Source organism: Hyaena hyaena, unplaced genomic scaffold (assembly GCF_003009895.1).
Source record: "Hyaena hyaena isolate Hyena2069 unplaced genomic scaffold, ASM300989v1 scaffold_558, whole genome shotgun sequence".
In the NCBI taxonomy this organism is placed as follows: domain Eukaryota; kingdom Metazoa; phylum Chordata; class Mammalia; order Carnivora; family Hyaenidae; genus Hyaena; species Hyaena hyaena.
Window position 1 is genome coordinate 444,033 of NW_024081188.1, and position 27,221 is coordinate 471,253.

A 27,221-nucleotide genomic window follows, 5' to 3' on the forward strand; every position below is an offset into this window, starting at 1 on the left:
TAACTAAGCTCCTAACGAAGATGCCAGCTATGGTCTCTCATTTCAGAGAGATGGCTGAGGCCACACCTTATAAACTTACACCTTAAGAGTAAGCTGTTATGCGACACTGAGATACCACCTCACACCAGTCAGAGTGGCTAAAATGAGCAAATCAGAGAACACGAGATGCTGGCGAGGATGTGGAGAAACGGGCACCCTCTTACACTGTTGGTGGGAATGTAAACTGGTACAGCCCCTCTGGAAAACAGTGTGGAGGTTCCTCAAAAAACTAACAACAGAACTCCCCTATGACCCAGCAATAGCACTGCTAGGAATTTACCCAAGGGAAACAGAAATGCTGAAGCAAAGAAGCACATGTACCCCAATGTTCAAAGCAGCACTCTCAACAATAGCAAAAACATGGAAAGAGCCTAAGTGTCCATCCACGGACGAATGGATCAAGAAGATGTGGTTTATCTATACCATGGAATACTACATGGCAATGAGAAACAATGAAATCTGGCCATGTGTAGCAACACGGATGGACCTTGAGGGTGTTCTGCTGAGTGAAATAAGTCAGGCAGAGAGGGACAAATATCATATGTTTGCACGTGTAGAAGGATTAGGAGGAACTTAACTGAGGAACAAGGGGGAGAAGAAGGGGGGAAATGGTGGGGGAAAGGGAGAGAGGCAAACCATGAGAGATTCTTGAATGCTGACAAACACTGAGAACTGATGGATGTAGGGGGGAGGGGAGATGGGCATGGAGGAGGGCACTTGTTGGGATGAGCACTGGGTGTTATGTGGAAACTAATTTGACAATAAACTATTTGTAAAAAAAAAAATAAAATAAAAAAATAAAAACATACCACAAACCAAAAAAAAAAAAAAAAGAGTAAGCTGTTATGGGTAACATACAAAGGCTTGAAGACCCTGTCCCTGGGATCAATGGTAAACATGGGTATTGATAACAGAAATGTGATAAGGGCCACTGAAGTTCCCATTCAATTTCAAGTTCAGTGTGAATGATGCATGGGCTTGTTCTGGTTATTAGCTGTATTCTGACTAGATAGCTTATTATCTCACTTGTAGATATACTATGACTCTGTAATATAATATTAAAAATAACTGTAGGGGCACCTGGCTGGCTCAGTCAGTGGAGAACGTGACCCTTGATCTGGGGGTATTAAGCTCAAGACTGACATTGCATGAAGTGATTACTTAAAAATAAAATCTTATTAAAAATAAATAAATAAGGGGTGCCTGGGTGGCTCAGTCAGTTAAGTGTCCAACTCTTGATCTTGGCTCAGGTCACGATCTCACAGTTCATGAGTTCAAGCTCCATGTCAGGCTCCACCCTGACAGTGCGGAGCCTGCTCGGTATTCTCTCTCCTCTCTTTGCCACTCCCCTGCTCTCTCTCTATCAAAATAAATAAACTTCAAAACAAATTTTTAATAAATAAAGAAATGAAATGATAGTAAACACAGACAAAAATATGTACCTGAAAAAAATAAAATTTTGGTTCATTTTATGAGTAAGAACTAATCTGCTACAATCTAAATTGTGATAGTGATGTCCTGTCTAGGGAACAGGCCAAACCCTTGATAGATATTTCTTAGAACTGGGTTCTCACAGTGGTTTCAGGGCACTCTCCACCTCTGGACTCGGTGTTTCTAAATGTAAGCAGAGACGCTGTTTACTCCCATAATCCTCTGTAAATAGTAGGGCCTATAGTTTTTTTTTTTTTAACTTAATATGACATTTTGTAACTAACCATATCTTTTAAATGCTTCACACAAAATACCAGGTATCATTGCTGACTTCTAGCTGCACTGCAATAATTCAGTAAGCAAACAGAGGCAGAAGGAACTACTTCAAAATCAGTAAATATTTAAAATAAAATGCTTTCTTTTCAAAATTGCCTAGTATTTATCAAAACAGCAGGAAAGGGAAACCTTTGATAAGACACTATATTATGGAAGTGTTTGTGTCAAATTAACTCCTCAGGATGACTAATCAGAGAGGTTTAAATATGTATTTACAAAAGGACACCTGGGTGGCTCAGTTGGTTAAGCATCTGACTTCAGCTCAGGTCATGATTTCATGGTTTGTGGGTTCCAGCCCCACGATGGGCTCTGTGCTGACAGCTTGGAGCCTAGAACCTGCTTCAGATTCCATGTCTTCTCTCTCTCTGCCCCTTCTTGACTTGTGCGCGCTCTCTCTCTCTCAAAAATAAACATTAGAATTTTTTTTAAAAAATATGTGTATTTACTGTTGGTGGGAATGTAAACTGGTACAGCCCCTCTGGAAAACAGTGTGCAGGTTCCTCAAAATATTAACAATAGAACTCCCCTAGGACCCAGCAATAGCACTGCTAGGAATTTACTCAAGGGATACAGGAGTGCTGATGCATAGGGGCACATGTACCCCAATGTTCATAGCAGCACTCTCCACAATAGCTAAAACATGGAAAGAGCCTAAGTGTCCATCAACGGACCAATGGATCAAGAAGATGTGGTTTAGCTATACGATGGAATACTACATGGCAGTGAGAAAGAATGAAATCTGGCCATGTATAGCAACATGGATGGAACGTGAGGGTGTTCTGCTGAGCAAAATAAGTCAGGCAGAGACGGACAGATACCATATGTTAGCACGTATAGGAAGATTAGGAGGAACTTAACGGAGGACCATGGGGGAGGAGAAGGGGAGAAATGGTGGGGGAAAGGGAGAGAGGCAAACCATGAGAGACTCTTGAATGCTGACAAAAACTGAGGACTGATGGATGTGGGGGGGGGATGGGCATGGAGGAGGGCACTTGTGGGGATGAGCACTGGGTGTTATATGGAAACCAAATTGACAATAAGCTATTTAAAAAAATAAAGTATCTTTTCAAGCAATTTCTATGTATCATCTCATTTAATCCTCACAGAACTCTAGGAGGCAGATGGTCTTTTGACCCCTGAACTCTAACTGGAAATGACTGGACCAGTGACATGGTGGAGCCAGCTCACAACTGACTCACAAGAGCCAAATGTGTGCACCTCTTCCTGACACCACACTCAGTGTCCTCTCGGGACTTTGCAGTCAGCCTCGGTGGGATAATTTATACCAGAGGCATTGGCAGAGGCCACAAGGTGGGGCTTCTGTCCTCCCCAGAGACCCAGCTGTCATGCACCTACTGCTATGGAGAGCTTAGCTAAGCTACCTCAGGGTGAATGGCTGCCTCAGCGTCTACTTCGTTTAGCTGAGTGGCCTGCAGGAACCTTAAACTCGTTCCGGCACGCTCATGAGAGCACATGCCCTGGACAGCAGCCACAGACCACAAGCAGGTGTGAGTCCCCATGTGACTTTCCCAGGAACCCTCATGATCAACAGTGGCCCCTGCCTACCAGCTCCTTCCCGCATACCTTACGTGCTCCTTAAAGATCCAAATGGAACTGAACAAAACCTCCATCTTTTGGTTTGCATGGACTAAACTAGCCCTAGTCTGGGAACCCCAAAGTGCTCCCACCACGGACCCTAAGGAAAATACGTGCCGGGGTTCTGCCAGCAGCTCCCAGCGTGGCCCCTCGAGGCATGTCTTGCAGGTTCTGTGAGTCATGCACTTGTCCATTTCAATTTCTCTTGCGGTCTGTTGTTGAATCACAGCTCACCAACCAGCACCCTGAGCTCCACTTAAATATTAATTTCACATAATTGCAATGCCTGCAAGGCAATGGGTTAGCTCCACCTCCTCTACGCTCTCCATATACTGCTTTGTAGACCTTAGCACATGTACACATTTATATCACTGTTTGGTAATTACTTACCACCCACCCCCCTGACTGGAATGTTAATGAGCTCCTAGAGGTCAAAAACAATGTCTACCTCATTATCTTGAATACCTACAATGGTGTCTGGCACATAACCAGTGCTTGAAGAATGTTTGTTAAAGAAATGAGAAACCTGTCTCTCTAGTCTTTCTAGGCTATAACGAAAAAGCTGATATTGTAGCTTAGAAATACAACTCTACAGTTCAAAGAACTGAACCCTAAAGCAGCAACCTGAGAACCAGTGGACTGTGGTTAGATCCGGCAAGTTTAACTCTTAGAAAAAATAATTACACTTTCTCTTACAACGGACAGACAGGCCACAGTGAATCCTGGAAAGAAAAAATAATTATACTTTCTCTTACAACGGACAGACAGGCCACAGTGAATCCTGGAAAGAAACAACAGCCTGTCTCACCTGCAGTGCAGATCGGCCCCTCCAAGATCCTCAGCTGAGACCTCTTCTCCAGTTGCGGCTTTAACCTAGAGCAAGGATAAAAGTCGGTGGTGAGTTCTGTCCCCTGCGGAAATACCAATGCTTACCTAACATGCACGTCTTCTAACCTGACTAGAGCTACCACTCTTTCTTCCACAGAGCTAAAGACTTTGTTTTCTTATTCCGCCCAGCTAGCAAACCGACATAAAATGGTCTCTAGTCTACAGATGAAAAATCTGAACCCAGAGTCACAGAAATTTCCCCAGAGCCCCTGAGCAAGTGACAGAACCTGAGTTGAATCGAGGTATTTCTGGCCTGAAAGTCCACTTTCCTTATCCTAACCTATGCAAGTTAAAGCATTTGTGTCTGTGCATATGCTGTTCCCACTGCCTGGGCTCCCTGCTCCCCTGTCACTCACCTGAGGAGTCCCTCCTCATCCTTAGGCCCAGCTGCTCTATGTGGCTTCTCCTGACCTGCCCGGGCCTTTTCATCATTAATGACTCTCCACTGTGCTAAAAGAACAACACTTGTTCATCTGTGGTGGAAGAATACTCCCCATACACCTGCCACAGGGCACCTATCAGACCATCTGTCAGTAATCTGCACGTCTCTATTGTCTCCTCTATACTGTGAATTCCTTGATGACAGGAACTGTGACTGTGTTTGTCTCTGAATGCTCAATAAATTTAATGAACTAATGACATTTTTGGCCTATCCTGAAAAATTCCAGTAACTATTCTAAACTCTTCAAGGTACAACACCTTTAAGAGGACAAAAAAAAAAGTCTCTAAGATTACTCATATCTAAGATTCAGCAGAATATGACCAAAAAGAAAGGAGCCTCAAGCAATAAATTATGAATGATTTAATTATAGCCTGAGAAACTCTAACAGAGAAAAAAAGAAAAATTATTTGGTGTTAAACGTCAACATGATCCCTTAGGAATTACTTATTGATTCCTACCCGTTTGAGTTGACTGATTTTTCCTCAAATAGGAAAAACTTTCATTAGAATAATGAACATTTATCTAAACTGCAGTGTAGCAAGGACTTATTCACCTCCTGTCTTGGGGGACCTGAGTTGCTCAGTCACTTAAGCTTCCGACTCTTGGTTTCGGCTCAGGTCACGATGTCACGGTTCGTGGGATCTGCGCTGATAGCTCGGGATTCTTTCTCTCCCTCTCTCTTTCTCTCTCTCTCTCTGCCTCTCCCCTGCTCATGCTCCCACGCACTCTCTCTCTCTCTCTCAAAATACATAAATAAACATTTTAAAAAAGCTCTGTCTTAAATAAAATATTATTGCACAGGGAAGAGTAATTAAAATTTTCACCTCCAATTATTCCACCCACAGGACTAAATTCTTAGTTCTCTTCTTCCCAAAATATTCAGTGTAAAACAGCATTCAGCCCAGACCATAACTAATTATAAGAGCTGTTTGGATATTTTAAAGTTGTAAAAAAGGAATAACAACCGATATGCTCTATTTATTTCCAGGGCTCTGACTAATATCAACTGATAAAATAAGAATTCGTCACTGGTTAATATTTACTGAACACCCACAACATGTTTGATACTATGACAGGTGCAAAGATGATAAAAATCAAAAACGGCTCATTCTACTAAACATAAAGTTCAGGAGACAAAAGAACAAAAAGATCCTTCAAAAAACTTGTCTTATTATTATGCATTTCTCCAGCCACGTTAAGTGACTAAAAGCTGTAGCAACTCAACTCCACATTATGCTTGAAATCTTTTTCAACTTTTAGTAAAACAAGTGTCAAATTTAGAACTCTCAAGCAGATGAGGCTACAGCTGCTGCTTTTTTTTAAACCTGTAACCATGTCTTTCAGTGGGAGACTAGAGGACAGAGTTGAGCTAAGAGAACTGCGGACTTCGGCTGCCTCGCTGCTCCCGGCTGAGGCACAAGGTGAATCCGAATCCAGTGGCTGGAGGGCGCTGCAACTGCTCATTAGACACAGGCTTCCTTGCAAACAGCGAGTGTCCTTCCACTGTTCTCATACCGCCTAACATCCTCTACTTGCTCTTTAAGGAAAAACACACACAAACTACTCAAAGTCTGTACCCTTCACTAGACAAAGGTAAATTGTGAATGAATTCTCTCATTAACCAGTGATAGGTATCACATACAGCCAGGAAAATATGAAAGAATGGTTGAGATCATAAGCCTTTGGAATAACGCCTTGAGACTTTTATCACATTTAAAATAGCGGCTCTTCAGGGGCGCCTGGGTGGCTTAGTCGGTTAAGCGTCCGACTTTCGCTTAGGTCATGATCTCATGGTTCATGGGTTCGAGCCCCGCGTCGGGCTCTGTGCTGACTGCCAGCTCAGAGCCTGGAGCCTGTTTCAGTCTGTGAATCCCTCTCTCTCTGACCCTCCCCTGCTCACGCTGTCTCTCTCTCTCTCTCCTAGAAATAAGTAAAACATTAAAAAAATATATATTAAAAAAAAATAGCGGCTCTTCAGGCTTACTGGATCCTTAATAAAATTTATTAAAAATGAACACAATCATTTGGAAAACACACGTATTTCACATCAAAGCAAGTGCATGTTGTTTTTAACATACTCATTTTAATAAATTTGTGTTACTATTCCAAAACCAAAGATGATTTTTTGGACAGAATTTTAAAGGAATAAATTTACTCTCTGAGAGAGAATTCACATACCACAAAATTCACATGGGAAGAATAAAATTCATTGTTTTTTAGTGTATTCACGAGACTTTGGAGCCATCAGTACCACCTACTTCTAGAAGTTTCATCGCTCCCTAAAGAAAGCCCATGCTCATTATAGACAGTCCCCATTCTACCCTCCTCTTGGTCCCTGGAAACCACCAATGTATTTTCTGTCTCTATGAATTTGCTTATTCTAAATATTTCATAGAAGCAGACTTATATAATGCTTTTCATTTTGTTTTTTTTTTAATTTTTTTTAATGTTTTATTTATTTCTGAGAGACAGAGAGACAGCATGAGCAGAGGAAGGGCAGAGAGGGAGGGAGACACAGAATCTGAAGCAAACTACAGGCTCTGAGCTAGCTGTCAGCACAGAGCCCGACGCAGGTCTTGAACCCGCAAACCGTGAGATCATGACCTGAACCGAAGTCGGTCACTTAACCGACTGAACCACCCAGGCGCCCCAATGCTTCTCATTTTGTATCTGACACAATGTTTTCAAGGTTTATGTTGTAGCATATATCAGAATATTCCATTGTATGGATATTTCAATTCTAGAATATCCTCAACATTCTTCCTCTTACTTATATAATATTCTTAGATTTCACTTAAATCATGGGACATTTTGTTGTATGGTGTAGTAATCACCTGTGTCTTCACCTACCCTCTCTTTATCCCTTTGAAGCCTGGGGCCAGATCATGACACAAGCACAGCAGAGTGAAGACTGCATCACCGAACAACACCAGAATGGAGCTGATTAAAGAGGGAACGGACAAGAGCCTAGGATGACATTACTCCTCAGTCCTGCATCACAGGCAGATGGCCAGTAAGGGTGCCCGGGAGCCTCACTCTCAGAAGGGCCCTGTGCTTCAGGGCTTAATGCTCAGTGGTTACCTTATTGAAATTCTAATTTTATTGATTTTTATTTACTTATTTTTGAGAGAGAGAGAAAGAGAGAGAGAATACACACATGAGCGAGAGAGGGACAAAGGAAGAGAGAATCTTAAGCAGGTCCCATGACCATGAGATCAGGATATCACCTGACATCAAGATTCAGATGCTTAACCAACTGAGCCACCCAGATGCCCCTGAAATTCTAATTTTATCTTTGAATTTGCATTCTGTTAATGAAGAGTGATGGGACTTATGTGCTGGGGTTCAGAGCTCTTGCCTGGTCTGCCTACCACCACCTCGTTGGGAGGGGTTCTTGGCTCCCTGCTTCCCTGACACCTGGTGCGTGGGCCCTGAGCTCTGCCCTCTCTGGTCCTCCCCACCCCCACCTAGTGACTGGCATGAGCACAGGAAGAATGGGGGGTCAGGCGTGCACCCCCTGGTGCCTCAGGGTGGAGCCCAGCAGCACCATCAGGATCCTGGGCTGGCGGTGCTGAGGTGTATTCTCTAGCAGATGACTCAGTGGAGGTGGGAGCTAAGGGAGAGCCTTTGGCCTCTGCCCATCTGGTTACCAAGCACTTCCTGGAGTGGAGGCTGCATACCCTTGGAGGTCATATGTCCACCAGGAGGTGAATGGTGGGCCCACTGGAAGCACAAATGCCCGAGAAGGGGTGTATTCCATGTTTGACAGAGCAGGTCCTTAAATAGCAAATAAAAACCACCATGACAGGTAAAGGTACCACAGGAGGAAAATGTTTTATATTTTAGTATTTCTTTCTTCCTTTTTGAACAAGGGGTCCCATAGCTTCACTTTGCACTGAGGTCTGCAAATTATATAGCTGGTGCTACTAGTTATTCATAAAGATTGCTAGTATTAGAAATCTAGAGCACCTCTCATAGCTATTCTACACTGTTCCTTTTTATAAAAACTTAACCTTTTTGAAAAGTAGTACTTTCACAAGGCTCAGACAAAGGTTTCAAAATGTTTATGTGCAGCAAAAAAAAGAAAAAAGAAAAGAAAAAAGACTCAAAGGTCTCTTTCCCACCCTGTTCCATTTCCTCTGTGTTTAAACTATGTTTACTGTATCTTTTCCAGAGTTTCTATATGCAAATACACTATATGCATATGCACATTTATACATATGCATACATGTATAATTTCCCCCATTTTACAAAAAAGTCGACATATGTGCAAGCACCTTGGTGTTTTTTTCACTTAACAATCTATCAGCTTGTTATTGACCCTGAGTCAAACTGCACTGCAACTGATATAGAAGAAAAAATAAGTGGGGCACCTAGGTAACTCAGTCGGTTAAGTTTCTGACTCTTGATCTGGGCTCAGGTCATGATCTCAGTTTGTGAGTTCGAGCCCCACATCAGACTCTATGCTGACAGTATGGAGCCTGTTTGGGATTCTCTCCCCCTCTCTCTCTGCCCCTCCCCTACTCTCTCTCTGTAAAAAGCAGTATGCTTGAGAAACTCGTGTTGAATGAATTAATTGGCTCATTTAAAAAAAAAGACAAAAGATTTCATCAGCCATTTCATCAGCCATTCAACAAAGGATCCTGCGCCAATTGCATATCCACATACAAAACAATGTCCTTCCTTATGTCCTACCCAAAATTAACTCAAAATGGATTACAAACCTAAAAGTAAGAGCTAACACTATAAAACTGAGAAGAAACCAAAGTATTAAATCCCCATGATCTTGCAATAGGCAAAGCCATCACATAGGTGACATCAAGAGCACAAGCAAAAAGAGAAAAGCAACACATAAAGTGGACTTGATCAAAATTAAAAATGTGCATGCTTCAAAGGAAGACACCATCAAGAAAGTGAAGACAATCCGTAGAGAGGAAATATGTACAATCACATATCTGAAAAGAGACTTGTGTGTAGAATATATAAAGAATTCTTACAACTCAATAAAGCCGAATAACCCAATTTAAAAAATGGGCAAAGGATCTTGGGGCGCCTGGTTGGTTCAGTCAGTTAGGAGTCCAACTCTTGGTTTCAGCTCAGGTCATGATGTTATGGTTCATGAGTTCAAGCCCCACTTCGGGCTCTCGGCTGACAGTGCAGAGCCTGCGTGGATTTTCTCTCTGCCCCTCCTCTGTGCACATGTACACACATGCTGCATGTTCTCTCTCTCAAAATAAATAAACTTAAAAAATTAAAATTAAAAATGGGCAAAGGATCTGGATAGATATTTCTCCAAAGAAGATACACAAATGACCAGCAAGTCCATGAAAGATACTCACCATGACTCACCATTAGAGAAATGCAAATCAAAACCTCAAGGAGGTAACCACTAGGATGGCTATCATCAAATAGATACCCAATAACAACTGTGAGCAAAGAAACGGAAAAATCAGAACCCTCGCCCACTGCTGCCAGGCATGTAAAATATGCTCTGGACAGGTCAGTAGTTCCTCAAAATGTCAAACTCAGAGTTACCATGTGACCTAGCAATTGTACTCACATAACCATTATAAAGGAAAACATATCCATACAAAAACCTGGATGTAGGGGCGCCTGGGTGGCTCAGTCAGTTAGGCGTCTGACTCTTGATTTCAGCTCAGGTCATGATCTTACGGTTGACGGGTTGGAGCCCCGCATCAGGCTCCATACTGAGAGCACGGAGCCTGTGTGGGATTCTCTCTCTCCCTCTCTGCCTCTCCCCTGCTCAGGTGTGTGCGCGCGCTCGCTCTCTCAAAATAAGTAATAAACTTAAAAAAAAACCTGGATGTGAATGTGCATGGCAACATTATTCATAATATACAAAAACTGGAAACAACTCAAATGACCATCAGCTGACAAATGGATAAACAAAATGCAGCCTATCCATACAATGAAATACTATTCAGCAATAGAAAGAAATGATTTTTCAAAAAATTAAACACATGTTCCAGCAATTCCACTTCTGAGCATACTCCCAAAATAAATGAAAGCATGACACTCAAACAAATATATTTGTATACTCATGTTCACAGTGGCATTATTCACCACACCCTCAAGTGGAAGCAACCCAAAAGTCCACTGATGGACGACTGAATAAACAAAATGGTATATACATGCAATGGAATATTATTCAGCCTTAAAAAGGAAGTTCTGACATATGCAACAGCATAGTGAATCTTGAGGGCATTATCTTAAGTCAAATATGCCAATTACAGAAGGATATATATTGTATGATTCTTTCCTGAACAAGGTACCTACAGTAGTCAAACTCCTAGAAAAAGTAGAACTGGAGTAGCCAGGGGCAGTGGAGGTTGGGGAGAGTAGGGAGTTAAGTGTTTACTGGGTACAGATTTTCAGCTGGAGCAGATGAGACAGTGCTGGAGGTAGATGGTGGAGATGGCTGCACAACAAAGTGAATATACTTAATGCCACAGAACTGTGCCCTTAAAAATGGTTAGAATGGTAAATTTCATATTAGGCATATTTTACTTCAATCAGTCAATCAATCAAAGCTATGTTCTTACCAATGGGGGTCCTCCCAAGAAAATGGTACCCTGCCTGCGCACAATGACGTTTTCATCAGCCATTGCAGGCACATAAGCGCCACCTGCCGTACAGGAGCCCATGACCACCGCTATCTGGAATTCAAGCAGACAAGAAGCCCATGAGGTACAGCTCACACAGTTAATTATAGTCTCTAGATCTATGGTCCCATAAATGTTGCAGTACCAGAAGATATTACTAGCTGGCCTGTGTATTTCATTTTAAAAACGGTCCTCTGAATGTTTGGAATAGTTTCTTAACTACTTCTATCAAAGCGTTCTGAAGGGTTTAGGTCACATTTTTTATAAAACTTATGTTTTTGTAACATAAACGTAACTTATGTAAACATAAGTCTGTCTTTGTGAGAAAGAAGACTGGCCATTTAGACCATTAGCCTGATCGACTGATTGAGAGGAGAAACTCCACAAGCCACCCAAAGATCAGCAATGCTGTGTTGAAATGCATAATAAATCTTCTCAACAACTACCACTTACCTCCCAGGAATACTGAAATAATTCTCCAAGTGAGTGTTAATACTGCGTGTTACAATACAGCACATTGTAAATATAAAACTAATGTTAGCATCACAGTTGAAAATTTTATTCAAAAGAAAGTCAATTGTATGGAACCTGGGTGATGTGTACGTGAGTATTCACAGTATTATTTTCTCTACTTTTGTGGGTGTTTAAAATTTTCCATAATAAAGCTTTAAAAAAATTCTTGCTTAGAGATTAATAAGACACAAAGAATAATAAATATGGGTTTGGCTGATTATGCCTAAGTAGGAATAAATAATACCAGAGAAAATTTTACAAAGTATGTAATGGCTATTTTCTTAAATTACCATATGAAAGCAGTTTTTGCTACTAATACCAATATCCATTCCATTAGTTTTCTTACAGTCATACAAATACCCATTGTGAAATGAAAATGTACACTAGTATCAATCCAAAGATGCAAGGCAGCACAAGTTAACATTTTTCCATCTAAAGAGTAGTCACAATACTCTGGTTTCTCTTCAGATCGCATAAATCTTTCGCCTTTTACTAGAGTAGTCACAAAAACCATTTTCCCCTATTTCACATGTTATTAAAAATGGCTGCAACACTGCACTGCCAACATATTACAAGAGTTTATCATGCGTTCAGTTTGCTTATCAATCATGCAGAAGTTTAGTCTCAAAGTAATAGAAAAGTTCTTGCACAAGGAAAGGAGCGCCAGAAACCTTCACTGTGACACTGTTCATGAAAGTAGCAAATAAGCAACACATCCATCAACACAGCATTTGAACGGATAAACAAACTGTCAACAAGTAAGTTCTTTAAAAATCTTAAGGGAAGAAAAACAAACAAATGTTAACACTTTATAAATCCATGTGGAGGGTACATGAGTGTTCCATTCTGTTATTGTACTATTCTCTGTTCTTTCTGCATTTTTGAAATATTTTATGGGCTTTTTCTTTAAGGTTCTATCAGGAATAATGGATATGATTTCACCTTATCAACCTGTTCTCTGTACAAGAACAGCAGATACAGTTCAAACTATTTCAGTACCAAAAAAAAATAAAAGTCAAGGAAGTAGAGAACCATCACAGTGAAGGAAAAATCTAAAAAGGGACAAATTTCAAAAGACCTAAAGAACTAAACAGGCATAGCAGGGTTCTGTCGAAACAAACTGAAAGCAAAAGGAAGGAATAGCAACTGTCAGCAAATATTCACAGAGACAGGGGCGCCTGGGTGGCTTAGTTGGTTAAGCGTCCGACTTTCGCTTAGGTCATGATCTCGCGGTTTGTGGGTTCGAGCCCCGCGTCGGGCTCTGTGCTGACTGCCAGCTCAGAGCCTGGAGCCTATTTCAGAGTCTGTGTCTCCCTCTCTCTCTGACCCTCCCCTGCTCACGCTGTCTCTCTCTGTCTCTCCTAGAAATAAATAAAAAACATTAAAAAAAAAGAACAAACATATTTGGCCCATTGCCTAAAGGCACCTTTGGCTTCATATTGGGCTGCAGCAGCACAGGCCAAGAGGCCTAACCATAATTCCTGGAGTTATAGACTCTGATTTTGTTGGAGAAATTTTAATTATGGTTTCTACTTCTGTTACACNCAGCTCAGAGCCTGGAGCCTATTTCAGAGTCTGTGTCTCCCTCTCTCTCTGACCCTCCCCTGCTCACGCTGTCTCTCTCTCTCTCCTAGAAATAAATAAAAATATTTATAAAAAAAAAATATTCACAGAGACAAAGATGGAAGGTGGGGTAGGTGGTGAACAAGGAAAGAAGAATCTGTTTGGTCAAAAGGTAGTAAGACAAAAATGAGGGAAATGGGGCCTGAATGTCATTATGCCATCTCGGGGAGAAAAGACCTACCTATTTGGTAGAAAAGTTTCACAAGTGAATTGCTAGTAAGTTATTAGTGCATCTATGCTAGGGAATTCTACCATATTCCTAAGGGCACTTCAGATGCGTTTTTTCCCAAAGCACTTCCAAAGCCAAGGAAAGCAACAATCCACTTCTCCAACATGAACTGATAATGGCCTCAACGATCCCTGACTCTTGGTATCCACGTCCTGTATAATCTCATCCCCTCAGTGTGTGGCAGATCTGGTAACATGCTTCTAATACATAGATTATAACAACTGTCACTCTTCTGATCAAGTTATGAGAGACTGTGTCTTCCATCTTGTTGGCCTCCTCCCTTGCCCATTTGCCTGTTTGCTCTAATGCAGCCAGCTGACATGAGGGGACTTACTCTATACAGATGCCCACTCGGGAAGGAACCTAGAGATGCTTCTGGCCAACCACTTGCAGGGAATTGAGTGAGACCTGCAGAGAACTGAATCACGCCAACAACCACGTGAGCAAGCCAGGGCAGATTTTCCTAGTGCAAGCTGGAGAGGACTGCAGCCAGGTGAGACCCAGACCTAGGGGACCCGGCTCAGCTGTGCTCAGACTCCTGCCCCACAGCAACTGCGAGGTAAAAAATGGTGCTTTCAACTACCAAGTTTTGGGGTAATTTGTTCTGCAGCAATAGATAACTAATACAGTTTGATCAAAAACCATCTACTTTAAGTAACTACAACTGAAGCACACCTGAAGCCCTGGGATGGTCTTTGTCTAGAAGTACTTTGCTGTTGGGGTGCCTGGGTGGCGCACTTGGTTAAGCATCTGACTTCACCTCAGGTGATGATCTCACAGTCCATGAGTTCGAGCCCCGCGTTGGGCTCTGTGCTGACAGCTCAGAGCCTGGAGCCTGCTTCAGATTCTGTGTCTCCCTCTCTCTCTGCCCTTCACCCACTCATGCTCTGTCTCTGCCTCTCAAACATGAATAAACATCAAAAAAAAAAAAAAAGAAAGAAATACTTTGTTGTTGCTGCCCTTCAGCATATCTATCTATAAACCATTCCCCTATTACAGAGATGGGAGACAGACTATAAACAGAACAATGAACCACCCCAGAGAGTAAGGAGAAACCAAAAGACACAGGTAAACCTTGAGAACATTATGCTAAATTAAAGAAGCCACTTATTATATGATCCCTTTCAAATGAAATGGATAATAGGCAAATCCATAGAGAAAGATGAATGATTGCCAGGGGCTGGAGAGACCAGAAAGAAATGGGGAGTGACTGTTAATGGATATGGCATTTCCTTCCAGAGTGATGCAAATGTTCTAAAATTGCTTCAACTTGGGGAATATCCTAAAAACCCCACTGAGCTGTACATATTAAATGGGCGAATTGTACGGTATGTGAATTAAGATCTTAATAAAGCTATTACAAAATTTAAAAAATAAGAGCTGGAATTATTAATTCTATAAGAATCAAAATTCTCTAATTTTTCATCAATAAGAAACAGGGTAGGGGCACCTGGGTGGCTCTGTTAAGTGTCCCACTCTTGACTGCAGCTCAGGTCATGATCTCATGGTTCGTGGGTTCAAGTGCTGACAGTGTGAAGACTGCTTGGGATTCTCTCTTTCACTCTCTTTCTCTCTGTTCCTCCCCTGCTCACACGCTCTCTTTTTCTTTCAAAATAAACAATTGTTAAAAAAAAAAAAAAAAAAAGAAACAGGCAATGCTAGTTCCATGTAGCTCATAGACACTAAACTTAGTATTTCTAAAGCAAATTCTGGTAATAGAAAAATCAAATAAAAGGCCCTAGATTGCAGAAGTCACCACTGTCACAGAGTCTCCTCTTCTCGTCATTTAATTATCAGCCATGCACTTACTTGCAACACAGGGGAATATCCACCAAAAAGAGCCCTGCCACTGCGTCTGCTCCTTCTTCTCACCAAGCACAGGAATCCCAGGGCCAAACAGCTCCAATGGCTTTCCCTGTCCCAAAGCATCTGTATGTGCTACAACAAAGATCTCACAATGACCATGCTGGACGAATGATGTGGAATCCCAGGAAGAAAATTCTGCTGCTTTGTCTACTAAGAAGACATTAAAAGGACATAAGTAAGATGCATGAGCATAACCTGATGTGAGCACACTCAGGGTATAGATGTGGCTTGCTTTGGGGGCACAACACATGCACCAAATCAGGGGAGACAGGACAGTGATTCTCATGTGCATCAGAACACAGGACATCCTCCAAGACCTCTGATGAGAGGCTACAGTCCACCCAGTCACCCATGAGGTGGGCTTCCTGCAATGTGGACAAGCCAAGAGGTCCCTCCTACAGGGTGAGGAGGTCCATGGGGACTCAAGAATTGAATCATTGAATCAAGAGCAAGAAAGCAGCAAGAAGGCTAAGAAGGAGGTGTAATGAGTGGAACACGGCCTGCCATCAATGCCACAGAAGGCACAGGCAGAAATTTTGAGAAAAAGGAAATGACATGTGGGGCACCTGGGTGGCTTAGTTGGTTAAGCGTTTGACTCCTGCTGTCAGCTCAGGTCTTGATCTCAGGATTGTGAGTTCAAGCCCCACGTTGGGCTCTGTGCTGGGCCTGAAGCCTACTTAAAAAAATAAAAAACAAGGCGCCTGGGTGGCTCAATTGGTAAAGCATCCAACTCTTGACTTTGGCTCAGGTCATGATCTCACAGTTCATGGGTTTAAGCCCCACATCAGGCTCTGTGCTGACAGCTGGCTCAGAGCCTGGAGCCTGCTTCAGATTCTGTGTCTCTCCCTCTCTCTGCCCCTCCCCTGCTCACTCTCTATCTCTGTCTCTCAAAATAAAATAAAGACATAAAAAATTAAAAAAAAAAAAAAAAAGGAAACGAGATTCTACAAAACAAAAGTAAGAGTCTGCAAAAACTTCGGACAAAATTTCATTACCTGCCAGGTCTTGCCTAAACAAATAGAGACTGGTTCTCACTGCACCAAAACCAAATTACATACTGTAGGTCAGCAGCCTGCCCTACAGAAAGGGTCACTGAGAGAGAGTCACAAGGTTTTATACCTAATTCTGAAAAGCTGTGTGAACTCCAGACCTCTATCCTTCCACTGAGAAATTGCAGAAGGCTATCCAGTTCAAAGGTACACGGTGATAAATGTAATATAACTGAGAGGGGGGAAAAGTTTCAGGTGCTTGATGGAAAAGCCATTAAAAATATAATGTTTTTAAATCTCTCATCTCACTTCTTGTTCAATTTCAAGTAAATGTGGAAAGCAAATACTGCCTGTATCACATTGTTTTTTTCCTCTACCTACAGAGCCTCTATTAAAAGAATAAAAGCCATGGGGCACCAGAGTGGCTCAATTGGTTAAGTGTCCGGCTTTGGCTCAGGTCATGATCTCAAAGTTTGGAGTTCAATCCCCACATCGGGCTCTGTGCTGACAGCTGAGAGCCTGGAGCCTGCTTCAGATATTGTGTCTCCCCCACTCTCTCTGCCACTCCCCAGCTCATGCTCTCTATCTGTCTCAAAAATAAATAAAACATTAAAAAAAAATTTTTTTTAAGCCAAAAAATTCACAATCAGTTCAATAGCTGTCCAAAATTTAAGATCCTTCTCAATTATTCTGACTGACCACACCACTGATCCTGGAGTACTCATGCTTATCTGTGCTAAATAGACAGGCTGAAATGTGCACAGGTATAAAAAGTTCACCTTACCAAGAATATCCTACTTCTTCCTTTTTAACAGCCTCAAAGCAATCAGCATGATTTCAATCCCCTGCCAAGTCCTAGTTGACTTCATGGACAAGCTGAAATGCATTACTGAAATAACGGGCAGCTCTTCGGGCACCTGGGTGGCTCAGTCAATTAACCGTCTGACTTCAGCTCAGGTCATGATCTCATGGCTCGTGGGTTCAAGCCCCACATCAGGCTCTGTGCTGACAGCTCAGAGTCTGGAGCCTGCTTCGGTTTCTATGTCTCCCTCTCTCTTGCCCCTACCCCACTTACGTGCGCTCTCTCTCCCTCTCTCAAAAATAAACATTAAAAAATAATGGACAGCATTTTTGCCCATGGGTCCTATCCATGTGGTTTAATAAAGCCACCTTTTCTGAATGGAAAAAAGAGAGAGAGAGAGATACAGTGCCTTCCTAAGTTCCTCAAAACAATTACCATGACCTGAAGCAAAGAAAAAAGAAAATAAATTTAAAAAATAATGAGCTAAGCCAAGAGGGTGGAAGTGGGGGCAGGGATGGAGAGACGGAAGCAGGAACACCTGAAATAATTTTAAGTACATCTCCAAAACAAGAATAAAGAGGCAGGGATGCTAAAGAAACACAAGGGAAAGGCCTAAGGAGCTGTGCCTCCACATGGCTAGACGAATAATGCCTGTTTCAGAAGAAACACACCGTTAGCCACAGTGGAAACACTTTGTTCCCGGTGCACTAAAGGGTTACAGTGAAACAGGACGAGAGGTAATGCAGCAGGACAAAGATCCAGCTAGACCAGACCACCACTCATTTTTAAATTATTTTAAATTATTATTATTTTTAGACAGAGAGCGTGTGCACAGGGGAGAGAGGCAGAGGGAGAGAGAGATCATCTTAAGCAGGCTCCACGCTTACCGTGGAGCCAAACGCAGCACTTGATCCCACGACCCTAGGATCATGACAAGAGCCAAAATCAAGAGTCGGACACTCAACCCACTGAGCCACCCAGGTGCCCTGTCTACTAATTTTAAAAATTAATGGTGATGTGAGACCTAAAACAAACAAAGATCCCACCTCTGAAGAGAATTATAAGCCTCACCCTTCAAAAGCCAGCAACATGGAGTCACGATCCAGAAAATAATGGAAGCATGTTTCCAAGGTCATTAAGACATCAGGCATGGATTTGAAGAAAGCCCAGGAAAGGTATCCTCAGGACGTGAGACTCCAAGCAAGACCACTGAACACCAGTATGCCAAGTTTTTAAACTTCAAAAGCAAAAAAAAAGGGTTCTAAAACATACCAGAAAGGAGGGAAAGATGAAACAGAAGAGAATATAGATGTGCATAGGTGCCTTATGTAACTGCTTTTTTCCCCAACAGCAAAAGCAAAATTTTTAAACCTTCCAGGTGCTAGGAATCTGTCCACATTTTTACCACTGCAAAGATACAGGGAATAACAGAGATATGACTGTCAAGAGATATACATCTTAGAACTAAGTGGATTAACTGGATTTACAACGGGCAAGATTAATAACATTAAATAAAAACCAACGCTGGGGGGGAAAGAAGGAACTCAACAAGTAAAGAAGCAGTGCTCCCTATCAAAATGCACACGTAACATGACTGGAGTTACAAGTGACTGCTTTATGTAATAAAGTATATGAATAAAATCTTTAAAAAAATAAAGCATAAAAACTTGTCTTTATCAGTCCATCTAAGCCAAGTCTTAAGTAAATAAAACATACATTAAAATATAAAAACTAGTACTCAGTACATCAGACATCACTTGAACAGTTACATAAAGAGTTTCACTCTTTTTTTTTTTTCACATTTATTTATTTTTGAGAGACAGAGACAGAGCATGAGCAGGAGAGGGACAGAGAAGAGGGAGACACAGAATGTAAAGCAGGTTCAATGGGTGTGAGGTGTCAGCACAAAGCCCGATGTGGGGCTTGAACCCAAGAACCATGAGATCATGACTTTAACTAAAGTTAGGACATCTAACCAAGTGAGCCACCCAGGTGCCCCAAAAGTTTCACTTTTTTAATAAATATTGACTAAAAGTACCTTCTCAGAGAAATGTGTGAGGATATAAAGATTTATCTGATACTGTCTCTTATCTCAAGAGGCTTAGAGTCTAGTGAGGGAAATTAGTCAGAATTTATCTAGATAAAAGGAATAAACACCATTATTAAGATATGGCTCAAAGGGAAGCCTTCCTGCAAAAGACAGCATGTGAGATGCCCTGGGAAAATGGGCTGGAGCCCCAGACTGCAAGGAATGGGGAAGAGAGGGCCCAGCAGGGACCTGAGCAGTCATGAAAGACCAAGGGGCATATGAAGAAGAGCAAGTGGTCCAGACTGACAGCACTTTACACTAAGCAAAAGGGCTAGAACAGAAGGTCGGAGCTAGATCACAAGGGGTCTTATGTATCGGGCTAGTAAATCTGAAGTCGTTTTGTAGAAATTATGGTTTCGAGCCAGGGAACCAGATGAAGAGTAATGCTGCAGTAGCATGTACCGTGGACAGAAAAGGGAAGACTAGGTAGTCAGGAACTCTAGGCAGGTGAGGCTAGTGCCACACTGTAACTGGTAACACAGGCCCGAACCACCCATGGTGATGTCAGCAGGAATGGAGCAGAGAGCGCCAATCCAAAGATAAAAATCAACAGGGATTTGTCAAAGGTTTATTACATGTTGATTAGCTGTGCAGCACCAGAGGAGATCCTGGAGATCCAAAAATGAGAAAGATATATATAGACAGATTTATATAACTAAAAATATATACACATATATGTATATATACATGTGTGTCTATCTATATGTGTGTATATATACATATTTGTGTGTGTATAATATATTTATATATAAATATAAAATACACATATAAATATATGTATATATTTATGTATAAATTTATTTATAATTTTATATTTTATATTTATGTATAAATAAATAAATTTATACATAAATATATACATATATCTACATGTGTGTGTATTTTTTTAACCAAAAATGATCATGTAGGGGAAAAAGCAGACAAGAGTAAAGGGTGACATGCCAAGGTTTCAACCCTAGGGAAAAGCCCAGGAAGGAAATACCACCAAGAGCAGACAGGAACACAGATGAAGGAACCATCAGTAGAGAAGTCAATGTGCTCAATGTGTAGTTTGAGCCTCTAAGTACCAAAGGAAGTCCACACAGACAGCAGAACTTCCCAAGGGCAAGTGGAGGTGCAGAGAGAGGTCAGGAAAGGTCATGGAGGTGAAAAGTGTGTCATGAGACTTTATGAAACCATTAAGGACAAGTTCCCGGATGGGGAGGATTAAATGGAGAGAATGGGAGAATCAGGAAAAGCCAGTGGCAGGGAGCCTAAGGACGATTTCAGGAAAGGGGACAAATGACACCACCAAGAGGTTGTGTGGAGTAAGAAACTGGTTTCTGGGAAGCTAGCAGGTCCTCTGAGGGCAGGTTTTATGGAGAGTGAGCAGTCAGGAACAAAGGTCCTAGGTCAGTTCTTACAAAGTTTGCTGATCCAGCAAAGGAGGGAAGCTTCAGGAACAGAAGATAGAAAAGGTCCTTTTCTTTTGTCACTGCTTTTGGTCCTTTTTCTCTTTCCTTTAGAAATGGAGAAAGTCGGGGGTGCCTGGGTGGCTTGGTCGGTTAAGCGTCCGACTTTCGCTCAGGTCACGATCTCGCTGTTGGTGGGTTCGAGCCCCGTGTCAGGCTCTGTGCTGACTGCCAGCTCGGAGCCTGCAGCCTGTTTCAGTCTGTGACTCCCTCTCTCTCTGACCCTCCCCTGCTCACGCTGTCTCTCTCTCTCTCTCCTAGAAAGAAAAAAAAAATATATATATATATATATATAAAAATTAAAAAAAAAAAGAAATGGAGGAAGTCGGGGCCTGTGGGTGGCTCAGTTAAGCGTCAGACTCTTGATTTTGGCTCCATCCCTCTTTCTCTCTCTCTCTCTCTCTCTCTCTCAAAGGAAATAAATAAAGTAAAAAAAAAAAGAACACAGGAAGTCAATACAGTTATTCACTGTGAGAAAAAAAAGTGAATGAGAAAATATTAGAGTAAGAGAGAGAAAAGGGATAAATGATGAGGCACAAAGGGTTGGCATTAGGATTATAAACGAAAGGCTTAGCCCTGGAGAGGAAGAGGAATAATTGTTCCTAGGATAAAAGAAGGCGAAGTCAGCATGTTTTTAGTACAAGAGTGCTCACACACAGCCTGACGTTTTCAGGGAAGTATGAAGCAAGAGCTGTAGTGCAGACATCGGGTTTAGAGCTCATTTACCGGGGAACAGATCAGAATAGGTGCTATGGAAACTAGTCCACAAGAGAAATTACAAAATCTTCTCAAATTCCAAGAGGTTTCGAAGAATAGAGGTACACCTGTACCCTGAACTTCCAACTGGAGTAAAACAGAGAAAAGAAATACTAAGAGAAGTGGCTCAAAGAAATACTGATGTTAAAAAAAATCTTAAGAAACTAAGAAAGGAAAAAAGAAAGCATTCAAATGCTCCTTAGGCATTTCAGATTTTTAAGTCACAGGCAGGTACTACTTATCCAAAACTATATGGACACTTTTAATTGTAAAAAGACATTTTTTTAAGTTTGTTTATTTATTTTGAGACAGAGAGAGAGCAGGGGAGGGGCAGAGAGACAGAGGAGAGAGAAAATCCCAAGCAGGCTCCACGCTGTCAGAATGGAGCCCGAAGTGGAGTTCAAACTCACACACCATGAGATCACGACCAGAATTGAAATCAAGAGCTGAACCACCTGAGCCACCCAGAAACCCCTAAAAAGACCTGTTTTTTAAAGCACTTCAAGCTTTAGGTTCCACAGGAGAAGAGATCCTACCCGGTTTTATTCACCAACGCAACGCCTGGGTTACGGTAGGTCCGCCATAAATATTTGTTACATGTTGATTATTTACAAGCTACACAAATGGAAAAGACAGGGAAAAGAATAAGCATGTGAGCTGACACGTCTATAGTGGGTTGAATGATGCCCCTCTCTGCCCAAAATATGTCCACACCTGAATCTCTAGAACCCTTGATTATGACCTTATGTGAAAAGAGTCTCTGAAGATGTAATTAAGGTAAGGGACTTGAGATAAGATCATTGTGGATGACAGGGGTGGGCCCTAAATCCAATGACAAGTGTCCCTATAAGAGAAAGAAGAGATGACACAGACACACAGGGGAGAAGGTCAACAAGCCAGAGATCAGAGTCATACAGCCACCAGCCCAAGGAACAACTGGAGCCACCAGACGCTGGCAGAGGCGAAGGACAGGATCTGCCTTACAGCCTTCTGAGAGAGCCCAGTGCAGCTGCCACCTTGATTTCAGATCTCAGGCCTCCAGAACTTGAGAGAACAAATTTTGTTATTTTGAGCCACCCAGTTTGTGGGAATTTGTTATGGCAGCCCTAGGAAACTAACACAAGGTTAAGGTTAGTACAACTATACAAATTATAATACCGGATTAGAGGGGCTAATGTCCCCTACAAAATAAAACATCACGATAAGAATTTCATACTGTGTAGGGGCGCCTGGGTGGCTCAGTCGGTTGAGCTCAGGTCATGATCTCATGGTTCGTGAGTTCGAGCCCCACATCAGGCTCTGTGCTGACAGGTCAGTGCCTGGAGCCTGCTTCAGATTTTTTGTCTCCCTCTCTCTCCACCCCTCCCCTACTCAGGCTCTGTTACCCTGTGTCTCAAAAATAAATAAACATTAAAAAAAATTTTTTTTAAAGAATTTCATACTGTGTAATAGAAGGCACCCCTGTGCACAAGTGAGCAAAGCTAAAGTTTCTATTTAGGTATATGAAGCACAGAGAGGCAAGGCCAGTGCATAATAATAAAATATATAATAAATGCCAACAACATACTGTATCGATAGAAAATAAAGATGAGATACAATAACTGTTAAGAAAAGGCTAATTCATTGGAATATTACTAAAAACACTACAAACTTAAGAAATCTAGGAATAAGGGGCGCCTGGGTGGCTTAGTCGGTTAAGCGTCCGACTTTCGCTTAGGTCATGATCTCGCGGTTCGTGGGTTCGAGCCTCGCGTCGGGCTCTGTGCTGACTGCCAGCTCAGAGCCTGGAGCCTGTTTCAGTCTGTGACTCCCTCTCTCTCTGACCCTCCCCTGCTCACGCTGTCTCTCTCTCTCTCTCTCCTAGAAATAAATAAAAAAATAAAAAATCAATATTCTTAAAAAAAAAAAAGAAATCTAGGAATAAAACATAAACAGAGCACAAGCTTTGGTATTATGAAGTACTTCAAACATGCCAACAAGATTAAAGATTACAGAATAATAAATTCTTTAACTTTTATGTTAATCTTTTAACCTAATACCCAGTCTTGACAAATCTTGACATTTGGCCAAATTTACTTCAGATTTCTTTAAAGAAATAAAATATTTCAGATATAGTTGAAGCCTCCTGCCTGCCCCGTCTCCTCAAAGGTATTCACTGTCCTAAAGCTGAGTGTATGATTCCCATGTACGTGTTTAAGCCAAATAGATTTTTTTTAATGTATTTAACATTTTCATGCAAAGCAAGTGACTATGCATTTATTCTACTATTATTTTTACTCATCTTATTTTTTGAGACTATTTATGTTGATGCATGCAACTCTGGTTCATTCATTTTAACAACTACAAATGGTATTATTCATCTCCCAATAACGGTCATCCCAAAAATGGTTAACTTTTGCTAGGACAATGGTACAACAATCTTCCTTGCTCATGTCTCCTTATTCAGACACCAGAGTGTCTCAAAGCATAGTCCTAAGAAAGCAATTACTGAGGCGCCTGGGTGGCTCAGTTGGTTGAGTGTCCAACTTCGGCTCAGGTCATGATCTCACAGTTTGCGGGTTCGAGCCTTGTGTGAGGCTCTGTGATGACAGCTCAGAATCTGGAGTCTGCTTCAGATTCTGTGTCTCCCTCTCTCTCTGCCCCTCCCCTGCTCGTGCTGTCTGTCTCTCAAAAATAAATAAATGTAAAAAATTTTTTTAAAAAAAGCAATTACTCAGTGTCCTTTCTTTAAAAAAAACTCTTTTCCCTTAGTGAACAGTCTTTGTTAAAGCATAAAAGTATGCCCAAAAGAATAATCTAACCTAAAGGCAACTTCTGCGAGGGAAAAAAATCCAAATTCTGTATTAAATTCCGGCAAAGGCATCTGGAGCAAAAAGCAATACCTTTCATTAATGAGAAGTTACCTGTGCAATATTTTGAGAAGACATAATTGCCTGATTATAGAATATACGGCCAAAGTCATCTCGATCTGGAAATATCTCTGCTTGCCGAGGTAAGTTTGCACCTCCTGAATCAACTGAAGACAAGGGAAAGAACAGAAATAAGTATATCTGAATGAACAAAACAAGCTGTACACCGGAAGACTTGTACCGCTGACAGCAACAGTTCTTAATCACATTCACGAAGCATGTGCCCTATCGCCATTCCAAACTATTCAACAGCATCATTCTCCAGTCCCCCAAAGCAGCCAAAAAATTCACTGTTTTCATCAAATCCATTAGGCTCCCCTCCCTGCACAAAATTCCACTTGAAATATTTAGGGCATTCTCTCCTTTGAGGACCAGCTAAAGCCCCAGAAACACCACAAATTCTTCACCAGTTCAGCAAAAAAAAAAAAAAGTATCTTTCCTTCTTTTAAACCAATACAAAACCATCTACAGAATTCATGTGATAAGGTGCCACATGCTGCCTCTGGGACTGTTTTTTACTTCAGAGTAGAGTCGGGGGTAAGAAGGTCAGCTGAATTTGGAAGAGAGCTTGGTTACTTCACATCTGTGTGGCCATTCCATGCTTTGTTCTTCTAACCTGGGAAATCAAAGTAACAATGGTAGCTCCCCCAGGAAGCTTTTCTTGGGATGACATGAAATAACGTTTATAAAGCACTTAGTTCAGCACAGGGTGAGTGCTAATAGCAATGTTATGAAAGGTTAGCTCATCCTCTGCCCACTACTCTTGCCTACAACCATTATGTCTTTCATTGTGATTTAACACATGGCATCCTGTCCCCAATGCGTTTCAGCTCGCCCAAGACGGGGACCACATAATACTCTTCACTCCATTTCCTACAGTGCTTGGCACAGCATCTGCTAACAGTAGGGCTTCATTTGCTGTTTTCCGTATGTGCGAAAACAGTTCGCACTGTGAGTCAACCAGGTAAATTCACTTTTGCAGAAAAAAAAAATCTCTAAGCCAGTACCTGTTCAAACACTCTCAAAAACATATACATATATATACATATACTGGTATTTCACCAAACGAAGCCATTATCTAGGCAGTGCCAATCTTAAACTGCCTTGCTTTTATGTTCCTTTTGAAGTATCCTTAGATTTAAGTGTATTTTCATTTCAAATATAAATCTACTTTCATTAATTAAATTTCTTAAATTTCATTTGCTGAAAATTATATACATACTCAAGCATTTAGATTAGTACCTAGCACTCAAGGGATCCATAAATATTAACTATTATTTTCTCACACTTTGAACTCATTAAGGGTAAGACAAAAAGAAACTATCTAGAAGGAAAAAAATCCATACACGTAGAGAACAAACTGGCAGATGTGAAAATACTGTGAGAGGTTATTCCTCAATGATGTTATTATGGGTAGTTCTTGTTCACGTTTTCTTCCTGAGTCTTCAGCAAAGAACATGCATTTCTTTTGTAATTATGGGAGAAACCAACAGCTTTTAAAAATACCCAATGATGGGGGTATGTGGGTGGCTCAGTCAGTAAAGCCTGACTTCAGCTCAGGTCATGATCTCCTGGCTTGGGGTTCAAGCCCCACATTGGACTCTGCTGTCAGCACACAGACCACTTCAGATCCAATGTCCCCACCCCCCTTGCCTCCCCCACACTCTTTCTGTCAAAAAAACCAAAAAATAAAAAACAATGATGCCATCAAATAAAGCCTTCTAAACAGTCTTGCATTTTACCACCTAAGAATCATTCATTTTACAACTGTTGTGACTTGCCCAGGTAGATGCAGGGGAGCCTGTTCTGCATTGCAATTTCTTGTGCCCGCAAATGTTTCTTCACTGTCACGGGATAGTAAGTACCTCCTTTGATGGTGGCATCATTGGCAACAATTATACATTCTACTCTGAAAGATAGAAATTTCGTTACAAAGAGTATTATGAGAGACTTCTTCAAAGTTAAAAGGCCAAGTACATTTCATTATAAGACACTCCAATGCAACCTTCAACTTCTAGTACATATCACTAATGACAGTCATTAGCAGACAATCTCATGATACGAAAGCAAGCTTTAATCATAGGCCACATGCTCACTTATATAATATAAAATCATCACTTTTAACAAGTTTACAAACTCATACTTGATGTTTAAAGAGTTATTGGTCCTGTATTAGCAGTGAAAAACTAACAACCTCAGCCATATTTCATAATGGTATTTTCAATGAAATGATCCTAGCAAGGTAATAATAATACACACACACACACCCCTAATGGTTTTTTCAGTGAAATTATCCTAGCAAGATAATAATACACACACACACACACACACACACACACACACACACACACACCAATGGTTTTTTCGATGAAATGATCCTAGCAAGATAATAATACACACACACACACACACACACACAAAGACCTAAGTCTCAATGGTGAGAAAATCGCTCTTAATAAACTGCCAAATTTCCTGTTAGGATGGTAATTTGCAAAGAAAGAAAACTGACCTATTAGGAGAACTTATTTTCCATATTTTCAAAAGTTCTTAAATATTCCTACCACATGCTTCCTCTATTAAACTAAAAGAAGTTTAAAATACAATATCTATCTTACTTAAAGTAACAACAGATACAAACT

General features: G+C 41.3%; 1 protein-coding gene across 1 annotated transcript in view; it reads right to left on the reverse strand.

Annotated features, from left to right (window-relative positions):
* The window catches only part of MCCC2 (methylcrotonoyl-CoA carboxylase 2), a 65,896-nt gene that overhangs the window by 16,884 nt on the left and 21,791 nt on the right, over positions 1-27,221 (reverse strand). Inside the window, exons 5-8 of the mRNA XM_039256046.1 lie at positions 26,364-26,491; positions 24,577-24,689; positions 11,296-11,409; positions 4,211-4,275 (exon numbers count right to left, since the gene is read on the reverse strand). Of these exons, the coding sequence (XP_039111977.1) occupies positions 4,211-4,275; positions 11,296-11,409; positions 24,577-24,689; positions 26,364-26,491 (420 nt within the window). The remainder of the gene's footprint in view (positions 1-4,210; positions 4,276-11,295; positions 11,410-24,576; positions 24,690-26,363; positions 26,492-27,221) is intronic.